The sequence below is a fragment of the Stenella coeruleoalba genome, assembly GCF_951394435.1.
Source record: "Stenella coeruleoalba genome assembly, chromosome: X".
Lineage (NCBI taxonomy): Eukaryota > Metazoa > Chordata > Mammalia > Artiodactyla > Delphinidae > Stenella > Stenella coeruleoalba.
Genome location: NC_137152.1, coordinates 37870913 through 37898137, shown reverse-complemented (window position 1 = coordinate 37898137; position 27225 = coordinate 37870913). Strand labels below are relative to the sequence as shown.

The following is a 27225-nucleotide window of genomic DNA, read 5'->3' as shown; positions in this document are numbered from 1 at the left end:
GGAACATCTTCCCTGATCAGGACACCAAAAAGAGCCTAACCCTCCCCTCACTCCTGCACTCTATCCCCTGCCCTTTTTCCTCACAACGCTCAGCTTTAGCTGACCTGTTATATATTTTTGTCTATTATCAACCTGCCTCCGCTAGAACGTAAGCTCCACGAGGGCAGCCACTCCTGCCAGTTTAAGTCACAGCTTGTACCCTCAGTGCCTAGAACAGGTCCCGGCGCACAGAGGTGCTCCACAATGTCCAAAGCGTGACTGTGTAAAACACTTGAAGTGGTGCCTCTGACATGGCAGACGTTCATAAACGGTTGTTGAATGAATCCATCAATGAATCAATGCATGAAGGCATGAATGAGGAGGTGAACCCCATCCCATCTTGGGTCCTAGAGCTGCCCTCTCCCCCATCCCAACCCCAGAAGACCTGGGAGCCAGTCATCGGCACAACCACAGGAACTTTATTTACAAACACAAGGCTGGGGCCGGAGGCAGGTGGGAAGGTGGACAGTGGCAAGGATGGAAGTCTCCTACTTCTGCTCCCGCCTCCAGACGATGACCATGCCGCTAGCGTCGCTGGAAGCCAGCAGGCTCTCATCGCAGTTGAAGCTGACATCCAGCACGGGCGCGCTGTGGCCCTGCAGCTTGTTGACGGCGGCCTTGGCTGCCCGCTCCACGTCAAAGAAATGCACGCACATGTCCTCGCTGCCCGTCACTGCCCAGATGAGAGACCATCAGGAGGTGTTGCAGGAGGCAGCGGGGTGCCCTGCATGTGAAGTCTCTGAGGTGTTGAGGGATTTATGTCCAAGGTGTAAGGTCCCAGGGCTGGGGGCTCTGGGGTGGACCATCCCCAGATGCAAGGTCACCTAGCTGTTTTGGCTCCGCGTCCGGAGTGTGAGGTCTCTGAGCTCTTTGTTGGTGGCGGGGAGGGGTCTGTGTCGTAGGCTGTGAGGTTTCTGGGCTGTCTGGGGGGTCTGTGTTCAAAGTGTGAGGTTGCTGGGGCGTGAGAGTTCTTGAGGCCCAGGAAGTCAGGGCATTAGGATGTCGTGACAGCTGAGCCAGATCAGCACCAGCCCTGGTCCCTGCCCCTCCCTGGCCACCCAGACACCCCGACCCCATGGGACTCACCCACACAGGCCCCCTGGCGGAAGGACATGAGGGGGCAGAAAATGCTGCGTACGGGGTGCGAGCTCTGCTCAATGGGGAAGCTTCTCTTCAGCTGCAGGGTCCCCTCGTTGTCCACCACCCTGAGAGGAGGAAGAGAGTGGGTTAGGGGGCAGCCTCAGCCCCAGAGGGGGACGAATGGTGGGCCAGTTTGTGTCCCCACCCCTGCACCTGAGGTCTTTTCAAGGTTCATGAAATCCAGTTTTGAGACGACTGCATAAACCTATAAAGCACGGGATGGTGTGTGAGTTAGTGACAGTTTGGAAACTGTATCTGTTGATACAAATGGGGAGCCTCTGCTGTTTAATTTGCTAGTTTCTTTTCCTAAGGGTCCCTAAGAGATCCTGATTTTAGGACAGGCACAAAGAGAGGGAATGACTGACCAAACTACAGCACCCCTGCACCGTGGAATACCACATGGCTATTCAAAGGAATGAACCCGAGCTACTGCAGGGAGCAGCGTGCAGCCCAGGCTGCGAACTGCATTTAGATGACAGACATAAGTGAGTGGGGATAGTAAAACTCCCAGCTTCAAAAAAAAAATTTTTTTAAAAAATGAAGGAAGGGAAAGCAGGCCACTGCTCTAAGGGGACTCTAGTCTATTTTATGGCTCAGTTTGCTCATCTGTAAAATGGACATGATTACAGCACCCACCTCACAGCGTTGCTGTGAGGATTAAATGAGGGGATATGAACAGGGCCTGGCCCAGCAACTGCTACGCACATGATAGCTACTGCTATTACTATTACTGCTCCTATTGATGTCACCATTATCATATTATTACTATTATTAGGAGACCGAACCTCTCCCCTCAATGAAGTTAACCTCCATGGCTTAGTCTGCTGGGGAGACAGGGCTCTTGTCTCAGTCTGACAGAGGCGGCAGGCCCCCCACCTCCAGGTGGCCCAGAGAGGAGACCCACCTGTAGAGCAGCAGCTTGCTGAGGCAAGCATTTATGAGCAGCGAGGGGTCCCGGGCCTCGCGGCTGACCCAGGAGCGGGCGGAGATGCTGGTCACAGGGCTGCCCTCATGCACCACCAGACGCTTGGCTTTGGTCAGCTTCCCTGCGGCAGCAGAAGGAGGGGAGGCAACGGTGAGGGTTGGGACTGTGCACCAGAAGGGTGAGGGTGTGAGCAGCTGGATGCAGGCCTAGGGTCTGCCTACCTGTGGCCATGTCGAAGAGGAAGGAGAAAACACTGCCACGGTCATCACCCGCCCAGAGCAGCCGGCCAGGGGCATCAAAGGACAGAGCGAGGACACGGCCTGTCAGCTTGCTGGATCCACCCTTCACTTTCTTGCCCGTGGAGATGTTCATGACGTGCACGTTGTGCTTGGCATTCCCCACCTGTGTGTGAGACCCGCACACCATCACCCTGCTCCCAGCCACTCCCTCCTTGAGTCTGACCACAGCAGGGCTGCTGTTGATGGGACTGGCTGATCCCTACTGGACTCTCATCACAGTGAGGGTGGGCCGGTAGACTGGAAGGTGACTCAGGCCGGTCATCCTCCCCAGCCAGTCCCTCTTGCAATCTGACCAGAAGAGACAACTTCTCCCAGAACTCAAGGGGCCTGCCTGGTCCTTCCTGGAGCCTTGACTATACTAGGGCGGCGGCTGCTGCTACAGCTGAAAGGATCCCAGAGCACAGGCTCACTGGGCCAGCTCCCCCTACTCCCCACTCAGGACCAGGCCAGACTTTTCATTTCCTTCCCCTGCCCTCTGACTCTCTATCCGGGTCGGACCACCATGATGCTGCCACTGAGATGAAACAAGGTTTCCAACTAGTAATCCTGCTCCCCAACCAGCAGCCCCTGCAGTTGGAAAACGGTAGGACTACTGCTGATGGGACCATGACCCTACCCCCAGACCGGCCCCCATCCCCGGAGTCTACCACAGTGAGGCCATCCCAGACCAAGAACCACGTCCCCAGTTCTGCCCTGTTTCCCTCTGAGTCTGGCCAGAGGAGGACGGAGGCGATGGACTAGAGGGGACCCCCTTATCCCGACTCCCTGCGACAGCCCTCCTGGCCTGGCATCCCGCCCTCGGCAAGGGGGTGCTCTGGAGCCTGACCACAGTGAGGTTGTTGTTGACTGGCTGGAAGGTGCAGCAGAGCAGTTCGGCGCTGTCTGGGTCAGGGATCTCCCGGATGCAGCGGCCGTCCTCAGAGGCCCAGATGCGCATGGTGGCATCAAGCGAGGTGGACACGAGGATGTCGTTGGAGAGGGACCAGGCGAAGTCAGAGACCCCGCGGGTGTGGCCCCGCAGCACTCGGAGCACGGTGGGCGGGGCGGGCACCAGCTGGCACAGCGAAATGCTGCCATCGAGTGAGCAGCAGGCCAGGCGGTGCCGGTCGTCATTGGCGAAGCGCACCCTGGGGACTGCAAGGCCAAGGAGCCATTTGTGAGAGCTGCCATGCTCACCGGGTGCTTTCATTTACAGAAGGTTCTGACGTGTGAGCCAGGGGCCGGGACCGACTGCACCAGGCACAGTGGCCTCAGCAAAGGGTTTTCCTTGGCTGAGAAAGAGAGTTGGAACGCCAGAAGGCCCTCTACCCAAAGCTCCCTAAATCTTGGCAGGTACTTTATGGATTGCAAATGACTTCTGCAATGCAAAAAGCCTTCTACATCTCAGTAAGCACTTTACAGTTACCAGGGTCTTGGCAGTTTGCAAAACCCACTCTGCCCTTTGCAAGGAGATTTCTCTGCAGCAAAGGTTTTAAGCTCGTTCAAGCGACTCATGACCCCAGAAGCCTTCTGCAAAGTGCTCTTTTAAGCTGCTGAGCCCCTTTATGGTAGACAAAGTAACCAAGACTTTGCAGATCACTTTGCAGAGGGCTTTTAGGTTTTGCGAAAGGTGTGATGAATAGCAATTCCTCCGAGGTGGGCCTGAGACTCTGCATTCCAGAAAAGGATGCACTGGGTGGTTGTCACCCAGTTGTTTGGGCAAATGCGTGGTGACGGGACCCGCCATCCACTGGCTCACCTGCCTCATCCACGTGCTGGTCAAAAACATGGTACATGCCCGCAAAGGCGTAGTTCTCACTCAGCGATGTGTCCCCGGCCATGGCTCGACTTGCTTCTGCCGCTGACGTGGGAACCACGCTGCCGGGGGGCCTATGCCCCAACAGGAGTGAGGGGTGAGAGGAGGGAGGTACTAGCGTTTGGCCTGCCATTGCCCTGTGGCTCCCCTCCTCCTCACAAACCTTCAGCTGCCCCTGGTGCATACCTGTCCTCATAGACGGCACGGTTCATCTGTGCCTGCAGCTGGTAGGAGCCTCGGCTGACAGAGCGGCGGTGCCCACGGGCCCCCAGGGCCCGAGGGTCATCCTCGAAGTCCTGCAAACAGAGGGTCAGGGTAGGTACACCTTGCAAACAGCCCTCAAGAACCTATGAGATCTAGAGTTTTCAAAATATACCCAGAACCATGGGACTTCCCTGGTGGTCCAGTGGTTAAGACTCTGTGCTTCCATTGCAGAGGGTCAAGGTAGGCGCACCTTGCAAACAGCCCTCAAGAACCTATGAGATCTAGAGTCTTCAAAATATACCCAGAACCATGGGACTTCCCTGGTGGTCCAGTGGTTAAGACTCTGCGCTTCCACTGCAGAGGGCGCAGGTTCGATCCCTGGTCAGGCAACTGAGATACCGCATGCTGGAACCAGATCCCTTCTCACCCCTTCCACTGTCACCACCGTCACCTGGACTACTGTGGTGTCCTCTGCACTAGTTCCCCTACTCTCACCCTTGCCCCACTCAGCAAATACTTAACAAATGCTCTTTGAACAAAGAATGAACACTTTTCCCCCAGAAAACCACTCAGCTTTGTCTCTTGCCTCATTCAAGTCTCAGCTCAATTGTCACCTCCTCAGAGACGCCTTCCCTGAGCATCCCCATTAAAAATAGCTTCTCTCTGTTCCCAACACCTGTCCTGTTTCATTCCCCAAGTCAGCCTTATTTTTCCATGTTAGCACTCCTCACTACAAGCCATGGTAGTTATTCACTTGTTTACCTGGTTTGCTACGTTTATTGACCTATTTATCTTGTTTATTGCCTGCTTATCAACCTATTTATCTTATTGTCTGTTGATTTATGACATACATTATCTCTTTTTGCCCTCTGCTCATCCTAAGAGCCAGGAACAGTGCCTGGAACATAGCAGGTGCTCGACAAGTCTGTGGAGTGAATATATATGGAGGCAGGTAGCGTGGGGAGGAGCTCACCTCCATGCGGTCAAGGGTAGTGCGGCTGCTGCGGACGATGCTGTTGCTATAGGCACGAGCACTGCCTGGCTCAGAGAGGGGCCCGTAGCGCTGGCCCAGCAGCTGCCCACGCAGCCTCAGGTACTGCCGACGCAATGCTGGAGGGTGCCCAGCCTTGGCATTCTCCCGCAGTAGCTGGCTGCGCCGTCGGATATATTGTGTCCGAAACTGTGGAAACGTTGGTGTGCGGTACGCATTGTACCTGCGATGGCAGGAGGCAAGGCGGGCAGCAGGCACAGGACAGAGGGAATCAATCAGCTCAGGGGATAGGGAAGGAGAATGAGGTGTGTGGCAGTGATAGGTCAGGATGGCAAGTGATCAGCAGTGGTGATGGGGGTCACTCTGGTGTTGTGATAAGGGTGTGTCCGCAGTAATAATGGGCATGGCAATGAGGGCAGTGTGGGCACAATGGAGGCAGTCTGCAGTTCTGCTGGAATTGGTATGGGGTGACTGAGTCAGTATAGACAATAGGGGCCAATCTGACATGGTGACGGGGGTTAGCATGGGGCAATGGTGGGGGTCAGTATGGCGATTGGGTCAGACTGGGGAAGTGATGGTAAGAGAAGTCTGGGGGCAAAAGTGGGGAACAGGATGTCACCAGCATGGGCTCTATCACCCCCCCACCCCCGACAAAGGCTCCAATACCACAGACTCTGCGCATGCCCACATGTGACTGCATTATCCTAGCGTGCTGTTTAACAACCCTCGCTTGCCAGTCATTCCCTGCGGGCAAGCCCCACACCCTGCTACTGCGCATGCTCACCTCCAGCAAGCCCACTCAGCCGCATAAGGCAAGTTCTCCGCCCAGCCTCACTTATCGCCATTGCGCATGCACCACGTAACTTCCGCTCCCGCGAGCTTCGACCCCACGCCTCACCTCGCGTCTACTGCTAAGACCTGCTGCCACACCGCAGCCATTCCCCGGCCTCCTCTTCCGGCGCGTCCGCCCGCGGGAGCCTGCAGGACAAGGGCCTGGAATGTCAGCGTCTCAAGTGAAGAGATCTAGATCCGCCCCTTCCGCCAGGCGATCGTTGCCATAGACACGGAGTCCCTCCAGTCCAGGATGTCACGATATCCCACCCGGCTCTTAGCATGGTCACCACCCCAGTCCTGCCCTTCCCAGGCAGCGCCCAGATGATTCACAGCAGACCTGGCCCCGCCCCTCCCCGGTCACCATAGCAACGCCCCTCCTCCCGCCGCCTAGCAATCCTTGTTGGCATTCTCCACCCATCTTGCCCCCACCGACCCCCGCCTTCCCTTCTCGGGTCCAAGAGCAGGACCCGGGATTAGGGACCACCTCCGGGGCTGCCTCCCGCTCTTGAGGCTCCCGGGGCGGCCCTGAAACCAGTGTCACCCTTCTCTCCTCTCTCAAGCTCCAGCAAGATGGCCGCCTGCTGCCAGGAAGAACTTCCGACCGCAGAACAGATCGATAGGAATCCTCCCCAGGGCGTGGGAGAACCACGCAAGCGCATTAAGGGACGGTAGGTTCTGACACAAGGATGGAGGCTCCGCCCTTTTAAGTTCTATCCAGCCTCAGTCCCTAATGGCATTTTTTTGTGTACACAAGAACAATGTCCAGGGACCACAGGGACAGGGGCTAGTATGCGAATCACTCACTGAAAATCAGAAATATGACTTTCAAAAAAAAAAAACGAAAGGACTTTTTTTGAAAGAGTGGTATAAGCTGCTTTTTAGCAGCACAATCTTGGCCAAGCAAGATTTGAAGTGCAGAATAAAAAATAATCACACAGGCAGAGGCCCCCAGAAAATTCTCCAGTTCCTAGGTGACTGATGGGCCTTCAGGCACGCCCAGAGTAAGAAGAGTCCTTTCTGTGTGTCTGTGTTGGGGTGGGCGGCTTGGATACTCCCAGGGAGCTTGGTCTGGGCGTGAGGCTCTGAAGCCAGAAGATATAAATAGGTACAACAAGCTTTGGGGTTTGGATCCCAGGAGGCTATCTGAAATCATCCTTATTTCAACTCCAACAAGAAGCTGCATCTCTATTCATCTTAAGGTGACCAGGATATACAATGTACGAAGTTGGAACACAATGTTTAGTAGCTTCCTTTCGGATCTTGACTTTGACACAATTCTCATTATTGTTCAGATTATTTTATGTGTTATAAAAATAGTGTTATTTTCACACTATTTTTATTTTTAAAATATATTTATTTTTTGGCTGCGTTGGGTCTTCGTTGCCGTGCGTGGGCTTTTCTCTAGTTGCGGCGAGCGGGGCTACTCTTTGCTGTGGTGTGCGGGCTTCTCATTGCGGTGGCTTCTCTTTGCTGCAGAGCACAGGCTCTAGGCATGTGGGCTGCAGTAGCTGTGGCACGTGGGCTCAGTAGTTGTGGCTCGTGGGCTCTAGAGTGCAGGCTCAGTAGTTGTGGCACACGGGCTTAGTCGCTCCACGGCATGTGGGATCTTCCCGGACCAGGGCTCAAACCCGTGTCCCCTGCATTGGCAGGTGGATTCTTAACCACTGCACCACCAGGGAAGTCCCCACACTATTTTTATAATACAACAATCTGAACAGTGTTTTTTAAAGCAAACTTAAATGAGACACGGCCAAAAACGTATTGCCCTTTGTATTCTAACAAAAATAGACCACACTGTACTGTACTGATGCAGCAACCTCCCTTGTCCATGTAACTAAGCTATGGGTGGTCTTTTCAGGATATTGAACACTCTTTTGTTTCACGATTGCTAAAGAATAAACTTTGCACAAACGTGTAACCACTAACATTTATTGGACAATGTGCTGGATACTGTTTAAGGTGATTTACATGTATTATCCACTTAATCCTAATAACTGAATGTTGTGGGTCCATTACTACCCCCATTTTACAGATAAGGAAACCTGAAGCCCAGGAAGTTCAAGGGTGACATTTTGTTGAACTGGACCCCTATCTGTGACCAGCATTGGGTTTACAGTCGGCCCTTGAACAACACAGGTTTGAACTCCACGGGTCCACTTACACACAGATTTTTTTCAATAAATATTACAGTATTACACCATCTGTGGTTGGTTGAATCCGCATATGCATAACCGCGGATACGGAGGACTAATTATGGGATTTGAGCATCTGTGGATTCTGGTATCCATGGCAGGTCCTAAAACCCATCGGCCACAGACACTGATGAACAACTGTATTTCTTTTCTTTTCTTTTTTTTGCTGTAAAGGATGATACAATCAATGCCTTTCCCATTCACCTTGACCCTCCCAGGACAGAACCCCACCCCTTCACCCCACCATTCAGCTTCCAAAGAAACGTGGTGAGGGGACTTTCCTGGTGGTCCAATGGTTAAGACTCCACGCTCCCAATGCAGAGGGCCCGGGTTCGATCCCTGGTCAGGGAACTAGATCCCGCATGCTGCAACTAAGAGCCCACATGCCACAACTAAAAGATCCCGCGTGCCACAACTAAGACCCGGTGCAGCCAAAAAACAAACAAACAAAACAAAGAAACGTGGTGGGAAGAAATCACAGGAGAGTCAGCAATACCAAGGAGATCTACTGTCTCACTGCCAGAATTGATTTTTTGTTCTTGTTGTTTTTACAATATTCATGTTAAAATTTCAAAAATTATTTTAAAAACCTCATTCCTAGAAGGCTATATATAAGATACTATATATAAGACACTAATGACAGGGTTGTTATAAATATGAATTAGCTATTAATGCAGAGAAAGTGTTCAGAACGACACCTGTTGCGAGAACATTTGCTGTCATTCCAGGAAGTAGTACAGTACTTTTCAGAAGGCAGTATAACCTGGCCACTGCCACAGGCTCTGACAACTATGTGGTCTTGGGCAGGTCACTTAACCCCTTTGTGACTCAGCCTCCTCATCTGAAAAAAAACTGCCTCATAGACTTAGTGTGAGGACTAAATGAGTTAATATTTTTAAAGTTTAGACAAGCATCTGGAACAGAGAAGATATCCACTAAATGCTGACTACTGTTAGTTGTTTTAATAACTTTTCCCGATAACAGATCCATCTGCCAGAGGTAAATCTGGTGCAGAATAATGTGAATGAGAATGACCACTGCCACCTCTTACATTTATGTGCTCTGCATTTTTTCAATTTTTGTTTTTAAACATTTACACACTCTTACTGGATTAAAAATGGGTTTTGAACAACAAGCTGATGACAGAAGGCACTTTGTTTGTTGGGAGCCTGGAGAGAAAGGGGCAGAACTTAGGTACATGAATGGCAGGTCAGTGGGTGGGGAAAGAAGGGTCTCAGGCCTGGGGGTATCAAGTCACCAGAAGCAGCTCCTGGAGGTTGTGAGTGACCTTGGTTACAATCATGATATCTGAAAAAGCTCAAGTCCATGGGGGACTACAAGTCCCACCCACTCTAACAGAGTCTGGGGTTATTTTACTGTCAGAGTGATGGTTGAGGGTCCTAGCTGAATGAACAGACAAAAACACATTTGGACAGAAAAGACAGGTAAGCCAGAGCGGTTTAAAGATAATGCCACATCACAATAGTAACTTTAAGTGACGGCAGAAACAGGCAGGGGCCATGTCTTTTTTGGACTCCTTTCTTCATGTGCCTCCTGCCTATTTGGCCTCCAGAGTTTATAACTGCAAAGGCGAGCATTGGACCCCACTGGCTGTGTCTGCTTTTCATTACTATCACAGGCTGAAATGAAACCTGAAGTTGGGCCTCATCCTCAGGAACTAAAAGAAGCACGATTTGAGGGAAAGCTTAGGTGGCTTGGGGTGACAAGGGTGTGCTAAGAGTCAAGGCCAGAGAGCAAAGTGGGAGGACACACGGAGCTGAGGTGTAACTGGCGTGTAGACCCTGAGTCCTTATTCACTTATCTTATCCCTGAGGTTTCTTCCCAAACTGGAGAAGTGGGGGTTGGGACATAAGATCATAATTTAAATCTGACCATTTCCTGATAGGAAAACGTTTGCCTCTGAAGCCAAAGTTCTCACAATCCCCAAAGTCTTAATGGTGACAACTCTCCATGGTCTGAGTCAGAAACCAGATTCCTACACTTGGGAAAAGCCTCCCAGACCATTTGAGCAGCCTCCAGCAAGCTGCAATAGCAAGCCAGCTTTCCGACAAATATTTAGCAAGCCCCTATTAGGTGCCAGGCACTGGAAAAACAGCAGTAACTCAGACAAAAGGTCCCCACTCTCATGGAACTGCCATTTTAGCTAGAAAGATAATTGATAAATAAGATCACTTTTTAAAATTGGTGCTCACTATCATTAAAATAGTAGTTTGGTTAGCATTGCTGAGCGGTGGGCGAAGGGGGCAGGGACGAGAAATAAATTTAAGCTGGTCACAACACTGTAAATCAACTACACTTCAATAAAATACATTTTTTTTAAATAAAACAATTTAAGCTGGAACCTGAATGAAAAGGAGCCAAATACACAAAGCTCTGGACAGTGAATGTGTGGATAAGGCCAGTGAGGCCAGAAAGTGATTGATTCAGAAGAGAAATCACTTCACAGGGCTAGAACTGGAGTCACACTTCTCTTTTCCTTTTTTTTTTTAAAATTTATTTATTTTTGGCTGCATTGGGTCTTCGTTGCTGCGCGGTGCTTTCTCTAGTTGCAGGGAGCAGGGGCTACTTTTCGCTGCGGTGCGTGGACTTCTCATTGCAGTGGCTTCCCTTGTTGCGGAGCACAGGCTCTAGGTGTGCGGGCTTCAGTAGTTGTGGCACACAGGCTCAGTAGTTGTGGCTCGCGGGCTCTAGAGCACAGGCTCAGCAGTTGTGGCACACGGGCTTAGTTGCTCCGCGGCATGTGGGATCTTCCCAGGCCAGGTCTTGAACCCGTGTCCCCTGCATTGGCAGACGGATTCTTAACCACTGCACCACCAGGGAAGCCCCACTCTACTCTTAAAATCTCAATTGCATTTACCCAGTGAGTGATTCAGGGCCAAACTGAGGGCCTGAGCAAGACTGGACCCTGGGGGCTTCCCTGGTTGACAGTCCGCCTGCTGATGCAGGGGACACGGGTTTGTGCCCCGGTCTGGGAGGATCCCACATGCCGCGGAGCGGCTGGGCCCGTGAGCCATGGCCGCTGAGCCTGCGAGTCCAGGGCCTGTGCTCCGCAACGGGAGAGGCCACAACAGTGTGAGGCCCGCGTATCGCAAAAAAAAAAAAAAAAAAAAAAAAAAAACCAAAACTGGACCCTAGGTTTGGTACCTCAGTCTCAGGTGATATAGCTACATGGGCACAGCCCTTGATTCATCTCATTTTTTTCTGTTAATACACTGACCTACATCTGGTTGCTTTTTAAATATTAAGCCATCCTTGCTTTCTTGGGGTACGTTTCACCTGGTTTTGGTGACCGCCTGCATTTACCAAGCTCTTACAATATCCATCTTATAGAACTGTCACAACAGCCCTAATGAGGTAGGTGCAACATTTAGCCCCACTTTGAAGATGAGGAAAGTGAACCCTGGAGGGGTTTACTGTCCATGGCCACAGACATAGAAAATATTAAAACTAGCATTTGGACCCAGGCAGGAAGTAGAACTGGACTGTTTCTTATCCTGGATACCAGAAACCACCACCCCCGGTAACTAGCCAGGAGTGTTGACAACAGTACCCTATCCCTCTCTCACCTCTCTGTATGTCTCCCCACCCACCCCCCATCCCTGCATCAAGTCCCAAATCAATTTCCACTCCTGTCTCTCTTCTGACCTTCTGCACTGGTAGATCGGCCCTGAAATCTACAACAGCTTCCAGTTGCTGTGAGAAGCCGACCTCTTTAGGCCTCCTCCCCAACTTCATCCCCTGTTGCTCTTACTTTATCTGGTTATGTTCCAGTTACACTGGCTTTCTTGCACATCCTTTTCAAACTGCACAAATTGTTCCTGAGATCTGGAACACTCTCTTCTGTGCCTGCAAACAAATACTTCTACTCATCCTACGCTAATATTACTGATAACAAAGCACTTTGTGCCAGACACTGTTCGAAATATTTTACATAGAAAACCTTCTTTAATACTCACAACAACCCTATGAAGTTGCAGGTTACTATTATTATCCCATGTCACAGGATCAGGAAATGAAGACAAAAAGATGAAGTAACCTGCCCAAGGCTGCATAGCCAGTAAACAATGGAGTTGGATTTACACCCAGGCCACCTGGTTCCAGAATCCTTGCTCTTAACCACTACACTATTTTACACTAATTCCCAAGTTACTTTGTGTGAGGTTCTCCAGTGTGGATTCATAACAATTTCTCTCTCTCATCCCACCCCCTTTGTTTTTGATCTGTCAGCAAATCCTGTCGGTTCTACCTTCAGAACGTATCCAGAATCCAACCTCTCCTCTCCACATCCACTGCCGCCACCACCACTGCTGGCCTGGACTACTGTGGTGGCCTCCTCACTGCTTCCGCCCTTGCCCCCTCCCCAAGTCTGTCCTCACAGTTGCCAGAGGGTCCTGTTACAACCCAAGTCAGTCCATGGCCCTCCTCTGCTCAGACCCCTGCTCCATCTCTCTCAGAGAAAAAGCCAAAGTCCTCCCCGTGGCCAGAGAGGCCCTACAGAACCAGGCCCCGTCACCTCTCCGACCTCACCTCCTGCCACTAGTCCCCTCACTCACTCTGCTCTGGCTGCACTGACCTTCTTGCTGTTCCTTACACACACCAAGCAAGTTCCCAACTCAGGGCCTTTGCACTTACTTGCTTTTTCTTCTGCCTCTAATTCTCCTCTTCCAGATGTCAAGGAAAGGCAAGGCTGAGATATTTGGCTGGTAAAGAAACATACCCTGGTTCGATTCAGATGTTTGCTACTTACATAGACAGCAGAAACAAGAAGAGCCACAGATGCCAGCTCATGTCCCTCATGCAGGGTAACGCAGAAACAAAAAGGGGCCAGATGACTGCAGCACGGGTGGTGGGATACTGTGTTGCCGAGAAGCTAGTACATGCTAAGCAGTTCTATAACCTTAAATTGGGGGAGAGAAGGAACAGAAAGCCTCATACCTCACCAGAACCTCGGGAGATGAGAAACCGTCTCATGGCAGCCTCCTTGGTAGAGAGGATCTTAATGAGAAATGGCCATGTAGCCTCTCGTGCTCTGTGTTCCGAGGATCACAGGGCATTCTCCCAATACTTAGATCAGCTTGCCTACGTGGCCTATGAGGAGACATGCTAGGCAGCCAGAGCACCGTGGCAGACCCATTCCCCTACCATTCTCCCTCTAATTTCAAGTCTCTGTTGTAAGGTCACCTCTTCCGAGTCGCCTTCCCTAGACCATCTTGTGTAAGACCCCAACACTCTTCATTCCCTCTGCTTTATTCTCCTTAACGCTTGTCACTTTCTAACATTACGTCACATACCAATTTATTACTTTATCATCCGTAGACCCCAATATGTGATTCCTAAGCAAAGGAATCTGTCATTATGTTGCTGTGTTCCTACTATTATTATCTGGCACACATAACAAATGCTTGGTAACATTTATTGACTACACATAACTACCAGACACTGTTCTAGGTGTTTCCCATGTCTTGACTCATTCAATGGGTATGATCCCCATTTTACTCTTAAGGAGAAAGGTTTCTAAGAGGTCCTGGGTTTTGAAGGAAGGCAGGCAGGACCTCTGGTGCTGGGCAAAGAATGGTCCATCTGCCTGGAGAAGCCAGAGGGGTCCTGAGGGCTCTGATTGGGGGGGAGAGGCAGGAAGGGGTTCTAGGACCTGTATCTGGTTTTGTTTTTTTGGCCACGCAGCATGGCATACAGGATCTTAGTTCCCTGACCAGGGATCGAACCCATGACCTCTGAAGTGGAAGTGCAGAGTCCCAACCACTGGACCACCAGGGAATTCCCTAGGACCAGCATCTGGAAAGTATTGTCAGATGTCAAGAAATACAAGCTAGCATTGCAGGGTTTCTTGAGGCCCTTGGAATAGAGATGCCTGTAACAATGGAGAAGGCTTTGGGGAACAGGGGCAAGCCAGCCAAAAATAGCTGACAGCCATCCACTTCCCATGCCAACGCAAACGTCTAACAAACCACACCTCTAACAGTTTTCTTTTGAACTTTTTATTATGGAAAGTCTCAAACTTACAATAGTAGTGATTTAATGTACTTCCATGTACCTATCACCCAGGTTCAACAATTATAAACACACTGCATTTTCTAAGCTGCAGGCTCCATAAGCATTTGAGTGGTTTGGAGCCAACTGTTTTTGTTAACAAAAAGATAACTAGAAAACATCAGGGCATTTTGCACATTTAATTCATTAAACCTTTCTTCCACTTAAATAGACAAATGGGTAGATTGTATCCCAATTTAAAAAAATGTACTTCTTACTAAGGATTGCACTCAAAGTTTAAAATGGAGACCACAAGTACTGTGCTTGAATGACTATTAAGTAGACAGAGTAAAGAAAACTTTCTGAATTTTACTTGAAGGAAGCTTAAAACTGAATTTAGAACAGCATATTAGAAATTTTTATGCAGAACAATGCCACAGATTGTTTTCAACAATTTAGAAGCCTTAGATTTCTTTGTGCCTTCACTGGTTATGTTAGAACCCATGTCCCATAGGCTCCAGGGCAGTTCTCCATAACCTAACACTAATACTTCTGCAATATATTGCATACATATTCACACTAAGTGGGAAAAATAAAGATTATGAAAAGCTTCAGGTCTTGTCACTGAATTTGAAATAAAATGACTTTTAGTTTTGCAGATCTCTGTGCACTTCGAATTATAAGGGATCATGCTAGCCTGGAGAGGGGTGAGAGGTGGAAGAGGAATGCAGCTAGGCAGGAACTGTAGCATGCTTTGTCTCCAAAAGCAGGAGTGGAAGGAACACTGCCCACTGTTATCCGATATGCTTTCCTACATACCTAAGTATTTACAGCAACTTATTTTAAAAAGCTTTTTGAAAGTTTACATCCCCCAAACCAGAATGTAGGGCAAGGTGTGGGGGTAGCATCACAGACCTACCTTGTTCTAAAGGTCACCTCCAGTACCGCTCTGTGAGGTGGCACTATTATTCCCATTTTGCACGTTGAACCTGAGGCAGATAAAAAAACTAAGCTAGGAATCAGGGTCTGTGAGATGTTTGTCCAAGTTTGGTGGGGGGTAGGCAAGGTCCAGGGATTGAAAATACAAATACCTGTAGGCCAGGGGTCTGGTCTTCACAGGCTTTGGGACACAGGTTCTCAAAGCACCTTTGAATGTGCTTGTGGTCTCAGTGGGTTCTTGGGAAACATGCACACTAGTGAGATTCTGGTCAAAGTGAAGAGGACTAAGAAGCTTTTAATAAGGGTTTTCAATCTCAAGTCCAGAAATTGTATTGCTGAGTATGTGCCAAAGAAAACTGTGTCTTCTAGGCCCCTTCCTTAGAGCAAGTAAACAAGAGACTGGGCCTCTGAAGGCTGGATTACTAAACAGCACCTTCTGAAAGGACGTTTATGGTTTTTGTTGATGTCACTTGGGGGATCATTTTGTTGCAGGAACTTTGTGATTATGGGATCCTGTCTCAGGCCACATTGTGAGACGGACATTTTACTTCCTGAGGTAGGATGCAGAGGTGCCCCCCGCCCTAGACAGTAACAGTGGTCCTCCTGCCAGATCCCACAGCCTTAACTCCCTGGAGGTCCAGCACAGAATGCCTTAGACTGAGTACTCAACCAGTAAGGAGTAGCCACAATGTCCCTTTACCTGGGCCTGGATCAGCAGTCCAGGCAGGTCTCTGAAGTTCCCAAGTCTCCATCCACCTGGCAAAACAAATTCATGACTGGATGGGAGGAATGGTCCTGGGGCCTGTCTCAACTAGCTGGGAGGCACAGGAAACAGGCCATCAATACTGGAACTCTCACAATACAGGGACCCATGTAACCCGTCAGCTCTGGTTGCCATTTAACAGCACCATACACTGGGTGGTTTATAAACAGAAATTTCCCATACTTCTCGAGGCTGGAGTCCTAGATCAGGGTGCCAGCATGTCCAAGCTCTCCTGGGGGAGAGAGCTTTCTAGATTGCAGACTGCCAACTTCTTGTTGCATCCTCACATGGTGGAGAGCAGGAGATTGAAGCAAGCTTTCTTAGTGACTATTATAAGGGCACTAATCCCATCGTGACAGTGGAGCCTTCATGACCTCATCTAACCCTAATCACCCCCCACAAAGGCCTCATCTCCTAATGCCATCACATTGGGGAGTACACTATCAGTCCATTAACACCTGCCCCATGAATGAGTGAATAAGGCAGTTTAGGATGTCCTGAAACTTACAATCTGGTGGTACTTGGCTCAGTATCTGCCAGTTAGACGCAATGGACATAACTGATCAGAAACTCTAAAGAGGAATAGAGCCCATGGGACTCCAATACAGGCACCAGAACCATGACTAAAGGGAGTTAAAACTGAGGAACTACCACTTTACCACTGAAGACCCTCACACCACCATGGAAGACTGAACGCCTGTGGTTGATGCCTTTGCAAACTGTTAACAGCTATAAACATGCTTATTAAATGCACTTGACCCCCCCAACAGAAAATGTAAATTGTCCATGAGGCTGAGAGACATGTTAAATGACCCACTGAAGGTCAAATAAGTGGACAGCAGCAGAGCCTGGATTTGAATCCTGGAATCAGAACCCAGAGGCTGTGCTCCTAGAACCCTGTTTTCAAACCAGGATTCTCCTGTGTCCCTTCCTGTGTCCCTCACACCAAGGTGAGTTTACTATACCTGCCCCCACCCCCAGTATTTCAGGAGGAGGAGCTGGCACCACTGTTTACAGCAGGATTTAGCCTACATTCTCAGAACAATCTTGTGAGAAGGGCACCTACCTGATGCTCAAAGACAGGGAGATTCAAACCAAAGCAGTCATTCCAAAGGTGACACCGAGATGATCACAACGGGACCAAGACACCATCTCAGGAAACCCAATTCCAGCCATAAGGGGATTTCACCTGGACTCCCCACCCTTCCCACAAGCCTTATGTATACCAAAACCAATCCCAAACTCAACCAAACTTTGAACTCAAGGTCTCTGCCCCTTCGGCAGTCCCTGCCCACCCCGTAACTAAATCCTTTTCTCAGTCTCCCTCTTGAACTTCTTCTATTTTTAATTCGTAATAAGCCTCTATACCTTAATTTGAGTAAGGAAAAAGCACTATCAATATCGATTTGTTTTCATCTTTTTAATCAACTCGTTGAAAGACATCCTAAACACTACATGAAACACAACAGAATATTTTTTTCTTCCAGTATTAAAAAAAATGACACAAATATTTTTAAGAAACTTCTATATAATCAAGGCAGAGATCTGGAGTAAAAAACACCTCTAAGTAATCATGTTCTTCATTTCTTATAGTTACAGTCAGAGATTGCTTCCTAATCATAATTAAACATTGTGTTCAAAATGTTCCTAGATGCACATTATTAAAAAAAAAAATCAGTCTGGCCAAACATTTTTTGCCAGAACCAACATTCCTGAGCCGGAACTAAAAAATTGGTATAAAAAAAAAAAAGGAAACAATATCCAGACTCCACAAATGTCTCAGAATTTGTCTTTAAATGGGAGAAAAATTTAACAAAAAAACACACGGAACTTTCTGAAAGGTCTTTAACAAGCTACCTTGGGAGCTCTACTCAAAAAAAGAAGTTGACGTAACTAAAACAGATGTTTCAGTGCAGCTCCAAAAATCTTTATAAATACAGCCATTTGGAGGGATGGTCCTGGATCAGAAGAAGTTTTATTCCTTGTGTATCTGAGAACAGTAAGAAGGGGGAGAATTGTGATGTTGGGAATAGGCCAACATGCTCACTTCCCAGGGCTGATGAGGATGCTGAAAGGCTAGACGGCAGGGACACCCCTCCACCTCTTCCATGCTCAATAGGAATAGATGATTATAGACGAGATAAGTTTGACACCCCCACCCCCCCAACCCCCCGCCAAAGCAGACTAGCCTTTAACAGGCACCTGAGAGCAAGGAAGGCCTAGGAATGCTGTCAGGTGGGCTTGTTGAGGTATGCATAGGCAGGAGAAAAGTGAGAGGGGCAGGACTGGTACATAGAAGTCTGCTCGGTGGCAACACAGAAGCCTCACCTACATTAGGTGTGCATGCCTCATCTCAGTTGTCATAATTATCCCTGTAATTTCCTCCTGAGTAGCGGTCATAACCACCCTGGCTTCTGGGAAAAAACATACATAAGTATCACAGGAATATCTTATATACACCTTCTAATAATACTAAAAACCATGTATACTTACAAATCCTGTCACATTTTTATGTACTATAATATGAACTTTAACGTGTAAAATGAGATGTTAAACATGAACACCAAGTAAACATCAAATAATCACATTATGTATAACTTACATATAGCATTTTAAACCATATTAAACATTAATAGAATACACACAATTAATCAAGACAGTACAATAAACGTGTATGTGTCACTGTCGACCGCACACTGCAATATGACCTAATATCTTACTGTTGTATTTAACCCAAATTATTGTTGCACACTTATTTTGTAGTTTCGTTATAATTTGTAAAAACAAACACTAGTAGCACCACAGTAAGAAATGTATGAATACTCAGGCAGCCGAGCTAAGATCTTGGGGAGAGGGAAGAGCACCACCAGAGTACCCCAACCCCTTGGCTACCCACCTGCCGCCATAGTCTCTGGACCTTCCATATCCATATCCATATCCTCCAGGTCGGCTATCATACCTGCCACTTCCATAGCCCTGGTCCCCACCACCTACAGCAGATAAAAAATATTCAAATGGCAATTGTCCAGACATAGACTAACAGGCAACTCTCTTCCATATCCCATTATCAAACTTACCACTGCACTTACCTCTAGAGTAGCTGCGACCACGCCCATAGGCCCCAAAGGCACCCCCTCTTGTTCCCCGGGCCGACTTGCCCGCGTGGTCTACACGGATCTGACGACCGTCCAGAGACTAGGTGTGGGGAGACACAAGGAGGATGGATGGGTTGGTGGTCAAACAGAGCAGGGATGAGGTAAGAGCGGGCTGGGCAGGTGGGCAAAAGAGCCCAGAAATTCCTGCTGGGCACCAGGTTCTGGGTACCACATTCCAGAACAAGCTCCTTTGACCAGAATGGCTTTATCAGGAGCTACAGAATCCCACAAAATGACCTGAATCCACCGTGTTCCCCCTGCTACTACTTACATCTTGACTGAACTCAGGTTGAGTTCTCCTCCCCACTCCTCTAAGCTGCCCGACTATTAGGGCTAGATAGACACCTCTCTTGGTTTGAGGCTTCAGAGTCCATCCCAGAAGACTCACGAGGTCCTCTCCGGGCCAGGCCCGCAGGTCTGCAGACTCTACTACCTAAGCCCAGAGCAGGTCAACCATCCACAGGTGGCTTCTCGGCCTCATGCAGGACCAGTCGTCGCCTCCCAGGCAGCCCGGCTCTGTCTGCCGCTGCCCTCCACCCCCTAGAACAGAAGGCAGTCACGCTCCTGTGAGTGGGCACTGCGGAGCTTGGTGGCCGCGCTGCCCCTAGCAGACACAGAGGGAAAAACAGAAAGAATGGTCGAAGTGACAGATAGGAGCAGGGCCCCTATGCAGGTAGGCGGCCTCACCTCTCCATTCATGGCTCTCATGGCATCTGAGGCATGCTCTGGATTGGTGAAGGTGATGAAGCCAAAACCCCGGGATCGCTGAGTGTCCCGGTCCTTGACAACAACCACTGGAAAAGGAAGAGGGGAGAGAGATAAGAGGACAAGTGGCAAAGGGTGTTGGACCCTCCTCCCACCAATCCTCAATGGAAAGTTATCGAGTTCTCAGTCTTAGACCTAGGAACAAAAGCAGGAGAGGAGTAATGTAAAGGCCTGGGATTCTGACCCTTTTCTCCTGTTTCCTGAAATGCATGGGCCCCAGACTTCCTTCCACACACCCCCATCACGTGTCTGGCCCATGTCTCACCCTCAGAAATAGGTCCGAAGCTGCTGAAGTGGTCTTCCAGAGCCTGCTCATCAGTGTTGAAGTTGAGCCCTCCCACGAAGAGCTTCCCTTCTTCAGACGACATGGCGGTAAATTCAAGTCCTGTGGAGAAAATATGGAGAAGAGTAGAAGAAGCAGTGTAGTTGGGAGAAAAAAAAGATTGGAGAAATGAGAAAAGATAAAGAGAAGAGAGGAGAGAACACAGAAGAGACAAAAGGAACAAAATAAGGGGTAACTATGTTGAAACACAGAAAGGCCAAAGCGGCGGGAATCTACGGGGCGAACTCAGCGAGGTAGCCATTTGGGGGCTGCCTTCGCGCATGCCCACAACATCCCCCGCCACCGCGCCCGTCATTTTGTGCGGCTGCGCATGCCCAGAACACCCTTGCGCTCCCTCCGCACCCGCAAAACAAGATGGCGGCGGTAACGTAAGAAAACCCCCCCACCCCCACCCAGGCCTCCGCTGTCGCGCGGTCACTGCCACCAGCCACGCCGCCAGCCCTCCCGGCATTCCTCGCAATTGGATATAGCGCGCCAACCTCGCACCAAACAAAGTGTCACCTCCGAGTACGGGACCCACTCGCCCCGGAGAAGCCCAGGCCTACGTGTCAAAAGCCAGTACTCTCCCCACTCGCGCACCTCGCTCTTGCCCGGCGTGGCACACGTCAGTGGGGCGAGAAGCGGTCGCTCCGCAAAACATGCTGCTTACCTGGAAATTAAGTAAAAGGCCGACGAGACAGCTACCGCCAAGAAGCCGAGAGACTGGGAAGGGCGCCGCGCGGGAAGACTCCTGATAAAGCGTACGTAGCGGTACGTCACGGGTCGTCCGTCACGCGTGCCGGCGTGCGCGCTCATTGGCTGACGCCAGTGAGGGGGCGGGGTGGGAGGAAGGGGCGGAGATGCAAAGGGATCGATGCGCTCAGTACGCTTCCGGGAATGGAGGCGAGGCTTGTGTAGTTGGTTCCGCCTGGCATCAGCATCGCTCCACTGGCCCCAGCCGTCTTCATCCCTTACACGCACGAGCCTTTTTCCTGTCACACCCATTTCCGTCCCGGACATCACCCTCACCATCCTTGACGTCGTCTCCCCCATTGGTTTTGACGTCTTCCTCTAGGTCCCTGAGGACATAATTACCGTCCTCTGATAACTTCTTTCACCTTCTAGTCCTCTAACCTCATACCTCTCGAGGCCTCGATGTTTTATCTCCCCACTGTCCCTGACGTCATCGCCCTTCACAGTCCTTAACATCAGACCCTTTGTTTCTTAGTCCCTGACCCTGACCCCTACGTTTCCTTCTCTGTGCCCAACATCTAGCCACTTGTTATGGGACCCTTTTCCCTGGCATCGTTCCTTCTCATTTATAACTTCAGCCCTCATCCTTACCTGACAGCCTCCTGAAGCCAGTTTCTCGAATTCCCTACCATTGGACCACTTGAGGTGCCTTCTACAGAAGAGGATGCTTCAATCTTCAGAAGGAGTAAATCCCAATCCAACAGAACGATTATCTGCTGTCACTCAGAGTTGCTGAACCCTTGATCCACAGAAAGGACTTTCACAAAACATAATGGACTTATCCAAAGCAAAGAGTGTCTGAGCCCACTCCCCACAGTTTGTTCTTGTTCAGTCTTCTGAGTGTCTGAGCTACTTTTACAATGAATGAATTTGACAGACTTTTCGTTTCTGAACTCCCCATCAAGGAAGAATGGGTTAGTTTTCCCTCAGAGACTCTAAATATGTCATCCATAGAATGGACTTGTCCAGCCTGCTAAGGGTGAGCACCCCAAACACAGACTAGATTTAACTTTTGGAGTACGGTATGGTATGCATCCACAAAATGGACTTGTCTGGCTTTTGCCATATCCAGACTTCTATGCCCAGGATGGACGTGAAGAGATTTCACATTGTCCACACATGTGCTAGTCTTAACCCTCTGATAATCTGAGCCCCCATGCAAAAATTAGAGGTACTTATTTACCTCTCAAAGTGTCTGAGCTCTGATCATATTTCACAGTTCGTGACACATCGTCATGGTCGTTCTATGCGAAGCCTCTCATTTTATTTATTCTTTTATTCCTGCACCCAACTATCATTCTCTTCCTCCCACCGTTAACTCTTTTATTGGGTTTAATGTTATCTCTTGGTGTGATTTCATATAAAATGTGCATTTTTGTGTATGTTTTTTTAAAAATGTATTTATTTAGGCTGCACTGGGTCTTAGTTGTGGCATACAGGATCTTAGTTGCAGCATGCAGGCTTCTTGGTTGGGGCATGCAAACTCTTTAGTTGCAGCATGCATGCAGGATCTAGTTCCCTGACCAGGGATCGAACCCAGGCCCCCTGCATTGGGAGCGCAGAGTCTTACCCATTAGACCACCACGGAAGTCCCTTGGTATGCTTTTAATTTAAATGGTAGTGTCGTTTGTTTTTGGTTTTTTTTACTCTTTTTTTCAACCAGCATTATATTTTTATTCCATCTGTGGAAATTCCCTGGTGGTCCAGTGGTTAATACTCTGTGCTTTCATTCCTGGGACCCAGGTTCGATCCCTGGTCGGGGAACTAAGATCCCACAAGCTGTGCAGTGTGGCCAAAACAAAAAACAAACAAAAGAACAAACAAAAAAAACATTAATGGGAGTTTTGTTGGGATTGCATTGAATTAATAGATTTGGGGCAAAATAATATCTTAATAATATTACCTGTGGAGGTTTTAAAATATGTTCACAAACTCTTTGATAATGCCCCCTTCAAGAGTTGGAGCCTAGTTCCCTTTCCCTTGAGGGTAGGCTGGACTTTTGACTCACTTGTAATGCACAGAATGAGCACATCACTTCCAAAACTAGGTCATAAAAGGCACTTCGGGGCTTCCCTGGTGGCGCAGTGGTTGAGAGTCCGCCTGTCAATGCAGGGGACACAGGTTCATGCCCCAGTCCAGGAGGATCCCACATGCCCGGAGTGGCTGGGCCTGTGAGCCATGGCCGCTGAGCCTGTGCGTCCGGAGCCTGTGCCCCGCAACAGGAGAGGCCGCAATAGTGAGAGGCCTGCGTACCATAAAAAAAAAAAAGAAAAGGCACTTCAGTTTCCTGCTTTCACACAGACTGCTTTCTCTGTGGGACGGTACCTGGTACTTCATGCAGCAGCCCTATGGTGGAACTGAAGCCTCCTGCTAACAGCTATGTGAGTGGACATTCTTGGAAGTGGAATCAAGCCTTCAGATGACTGCAGCCCCCTTCTGCATCCTGACTGCAACCTCATGAGAGACTCAGGTTCAGAACCACCCAGCTAAGCCACTCCCAGAATTCTGACCCTCTGAAACTGAGATAATGATTATTATTTTAAGTCTGGGAGTAATTTGTTGCCAATACATAGCTAATACATCACGAAATCTTCCCAGCAAAGAGCATGAGATGTCTCTCCTTTTATTCAGATCACCTACAGTATTTGTTATTAGAGTTAAAAAAAATTTTTAATAGGTTTTATTGATTTATTGATTTATTTTTTGGCTGCGTTGGGTCTTCGTTGCTGCACGCGGGCTTTCTCTAGTTGCGGCGAGTGGGGGCTACTCTTCGTTGCGGTGCGAGGGCTTCTCACAGCGGTGGCTTCTCTCGTTGCGGAGCACAGGCCCTAGGCGCGCAGGCTTCCGTAGTTGTGGCACGCGGGCTTCAGTAGTTGTGGCTCACGGGTTCTAGAGCGCAGGCTCAGTAGTTGTGGTGCACGGGCTTAGTTGCTTCGCGGCCTGTGGGATCTTCCCGGAGCAGGGCTCGAACCTGTGTCCCGTGTTGGCAGGCGGATTCTTAACCACTGCGCCACCAGGGAAGCCCCCAATTTTTTTCTTATAGAAGTCTTTTGTATTGGTTAAATTCTTTCCTAGATACTTTATTTTCTTATTGTAGAGAAATGGTTTTTATAGGTTAATCTGGAAACCTTGCCGAACTGTCTTATTGGTCCTAACAGTTTTTCTGGTCATTGTTAGTTCCTTAAGGTAGTCAGTCATATCATTTACAAATGGGTTTTTATCAATTCCTTCCAAAACTTACATCTCATTTCTTTTTCTTTCCTTACAGCACTGGCCAGCTGTATGTTAAGTAGCAATATTGAGAGGGAACATCCTTGCCTTATTCCTGATCTTAGAGGGAAAATGTGTTTAAATTTTCTCTGTTAGGCATTTTGTTTGTTGTTTTCTTTCTTTTAAAAAAAATTTGTTTTTGTTTTTTACTATTGGGCATTTTTGCTCTTTTTGCCACGTAACCTTTATCAAGTCAAAGATGTTCTCTTCTACTCTTATTTTGTTTGCTCAGTTATTTTTTTAATATCATAAACAAGTGCTGAATTTTATCAAATTTTTTTTCTGCTTTGTGACTATCATATGATTTCTCCTCCTTATTAATGTGGTAGTTCACTCATTAATTTTCTCATTTGGATTATGTTTGAATTCCTGGGATAAGCCCTACTTATGATTTTTTTTAAACTAACACTGTTGAACTCAGGTAGCTAATATTTTATTAGAATTTTTGCATCTATATTCATAAGTGAAATGGGTCTATAACTTTATTGTCTTGTATGTTCCTTATCTGGTTTTAGAATCAAGACTATACTAGCCTCAAAAAATGAGTTGGGCAGCTTTTGCTTTTTTCCTAGTTTCTGGAACGATTTGTATATTTGGGAATTAACAGTTCCTTGGAAGTTTGATGAACTACATCTGCAAAACCATCTGGGTCTGGGCCTGAGCTTTTTGTTGCAATGAGATGGAGTGTCTTTTTTTTTTTTTTAGCGGTACGCGGGCCTCTCACTGTTGTGGCCTCTCCCGTTGCGGAGGCGCAGGCCCAGCGGCCATGGCTCACGGGCCCAGCCGCTTCGCGGCATGTGGGATCTTCCCGGACTGGGGCACGAACCCGTGTCCCCTGCATCGGCAGGCGGACTCTCAACCACTGCGCCACCAGGGAAGCCCGAGATGGAGTGTCTTTAACTATCATTTCAAATTTTCTTAAAACTTGTTATATTTCTCAATTTCTTTTTGCATCAGTCTGAGCACATTTTAATTTTTCCAGAAACTTAAGCCTTTCATCAAGGTTTTCGAATGTATTAGCTTCCAATATTGAGCCTTTTTGTGTCTATAATTTCCCTTTTTCTGTGTTGTATTTTGCATTCTTTTAAAGCAGTCTTGGCAGAGGCCTATCATTAATATTTTAAAAGAACCAGCTTTTCATTTTGCTATTCTTTATCATTACTTTAAAAATTCTCTTTGGCACTTATTTCCTTCCTTAACGATATTTCCTTCATGACTCATGGAGTCATGGGTTTGTTCCTCTGCTGTTTTCCCAACTTCTTGATTTGAATGCTTAGGTCATTTATATTTCAACCTTTCTTCTCTCCTGATAAATGTACTTAAAGCTATGCATTTTCTTTTAATAACTGATTTTTCTGTGTCCCAGAAATTTTGCATGTAGTGTTTTTACTGTTTAGTTCTAAGTATTTCTAAAGTTCCTTTATTTCTTCCTTTACCCAGGGGTTATTTAGTAATGCTAGTTTCCAAAAATGGGGACCTTTTTTTTTTTTTTTTGGCCGTGCTGTGTGGGATATCAGTTCCCCAACCAAGGATTGATCCCAGACCATGTAGTGAAAGCCCAGAATCCTAACTAGTAGGCCACCAGGGAACTCCTGGGGCCTTTTTTTTCATTGCTTTTCATTATTGCTAATTTTATTGCATTGTGGCCAGAGACCATGGTTGATATTGATACTTTTGAATTCATTGAGGCTTTCTTTGTGCCCTAACAGGGTCTGTTTTTTGTAATTAAGTGTAAGCATAAAAGGAGTCTTCTCCATTTGTTAAGTGGAGGGTTATATAGGAACGTGTGTCATATATATGAAATTATATATCAAGCTTAAAAATGTATTGTTCAGGTCTCCTTAGGAGTATATGTGTTTATGGTAGACATATATTCTTTGTTAATGAGTATATGTCCTTCTTTGTTTTTCACGATCTGAAATTTCATTTTGTTAGCTATTAGGATGTCTCTCCCAGCTTTCTTTGGGCTTTTATTAGTCTGCTATATATTTTCTTCATCCTTTCATTTTCAACATCCGTGTGTGTGTGTGTGTGTGTGTGTGTGTGTGTGTGTGTACAGTTGGACCTTTTTTTAAAAAAACAAAATCCATTGAGGGTGGTGTTCTAAATGTTTTTTGTACTTACTATTATATTAAAACTTGACATCTCATTTCATCTTCTCCATTTACAGTATTTTTGTTTCTTTTTTTTCTACCATCATACTCATACCTTATTTTGTTTTGAGTCCTTTTTCTATTTCTTGTTCCTGTTTTATATTTTCTCTCTTATTGTACTTATTTAAAAGTCTTCATCTGTATGTCCCAGTATTTCTGCTTCAGATACTGTATGTCACCCAGTGTGGTAGCCAGTCTGATATAGCCCCCAATGATCCCTGCCTCCTGATGTTCACATCCTGCATGGTTCCCCTCCATGTTTTACTAGGGCCTAGTAAAACACATAGGCCTATGTGACCAAGAAAATACAACAGAAGTGACGGTATGCCATTTCTGAGGTTAAGTTATAATAGACATTGCAGTTCTGTCTTGGTTATGGTCTCTTGCCTGCCTGCTGGGACCACGTGTTGTTTGGACCCCCATGGAGAGGCTCACGTGGTGAAAAACTGAAGCCTCCTACCAACAGCTCTGTGAGTGGGCCACGTTAGTGTTGGGTCGTTCAGCCAAGTCATGCCTTCAGCTGACTGCAGTCCTGGCTGACAACTTGACTGAAACCTCAGAAGAGACCCTGAGCCAAAACCTCATGGCTAAGCTGCTCCCAGACTCCTGACCCTCAGAAACTGAGAAAATAAGTATTTGTTGTTTTAAGCTAAGTTTGGGGGTGATTTGTTATACAG

At 48.0% G+C, this 27225-nt stretch overlaps 2 protein-coding genes across 6 annotated transcripts; both read right to left on the bottom strand.

Annotated features, from left to right (window-relative positions):
- Positions 1–444: 444 nt before the first annotated feature.
- Positions 445–17396, bottom strand: WDR13 (WD repeat domain 13; the record flags this gene model as incomplete). 4 transcript variants are annotated; one of them, XM_079909984.1, is made up of 10 exons in its annotated part: positions 445–712; positions 1126–1244; positions 2084–2225; positions 2326–2506; positions 3230–3537; positions 4142–4272; positions 4385–4494; positions 5376–5616; positions 6292–6371; positions 15348–17396. In XM_079909984.1, the coding sequence occupies 9 exons, from the start codon at positions 6330–6332 to the stop codon at positions 528–530; spliced, it is 1458 nt and encodes a 485-aa protein (XP_079766110.1). In that variant the 3' UTR covers positions 445–527. The 4 variants fall into 4 exon arrangements, with proteins under 4 accessions (XP_079766110.1, XP_079766108.1, XP_079766109.1 ...); XM_079909982.1 differs by lacking the exon at positions 15348–17396 and adding an exon at positions 6712–6886 and having other exon boundaries at positions 5376–5582; XM_079909983.1 differs by lacking the exon at positions 15348–17396 and adding an exon at positions 6712–6816.
- Positions 17397–17585: 189 nt separating this feature from the next.
- Positions 17586–21148, bottom strand: RBM3 (RNA binding motif protein 3). Of its 2 annotated transcripts, none has more exons than XM_079909987.1 (7): positions 21043–21148; positions 20316–20435; positions 19973–20079; positions 19220–19325; positions 19027–19120; positions 18459–18541; positions 17586–18120 (listed from the first exon to the last, which is right to left on the bottom strand). In XM_079909987.1, the coding sequence occupies exons 2-6, from the start codon at positions 20416–20418 to the stop codon at positions 18484–18486; spliced, it is 468 nt and encodes a 155-aa protein (XP_079766113.1). In that variant the 5' UTR covers positions 20419–20435; positions 21043–21148; the 3' UTR covers positions 17586–18120; positions 18459–18483. The 2 variants fall into 2 exon arrangements, with proteins under 2 accessions (XP_079766113.1, XP_079766112.1); XM_079909986.1 differs by having other exon boundaries at positions 17588–18120; positions 18459–18544.
- Positions 21149–27225: the final 6077 nt, after the last annotated feature.

Excerpts from the sequence above, each read along its gene's own strand:
- RBM3 (XM_079909986.1), bottom strand. The coding sequence starts at position 20,418 with ATGTCGTCTGAAGAAGGGAAGCTCTTCGTGGGAGGGCTCAACTTCAAC. Across the intron at positions 19,121-19,219 it reads TGGTCGCAGCTACTCTAGAG|GTGGTGGGGACCAGGGCTAT; the intron begins GTAAGTGCAGTG and ends TATCTGCTGTAG. Across the intron at positions 18,545-19,026 it reads TCCAGAGACTATGGCGGCAG|AAGCCAGGGTGGTTATGACC; the intron begins GTGGGTAGCCAA and ends GTTTTTTCCCAG.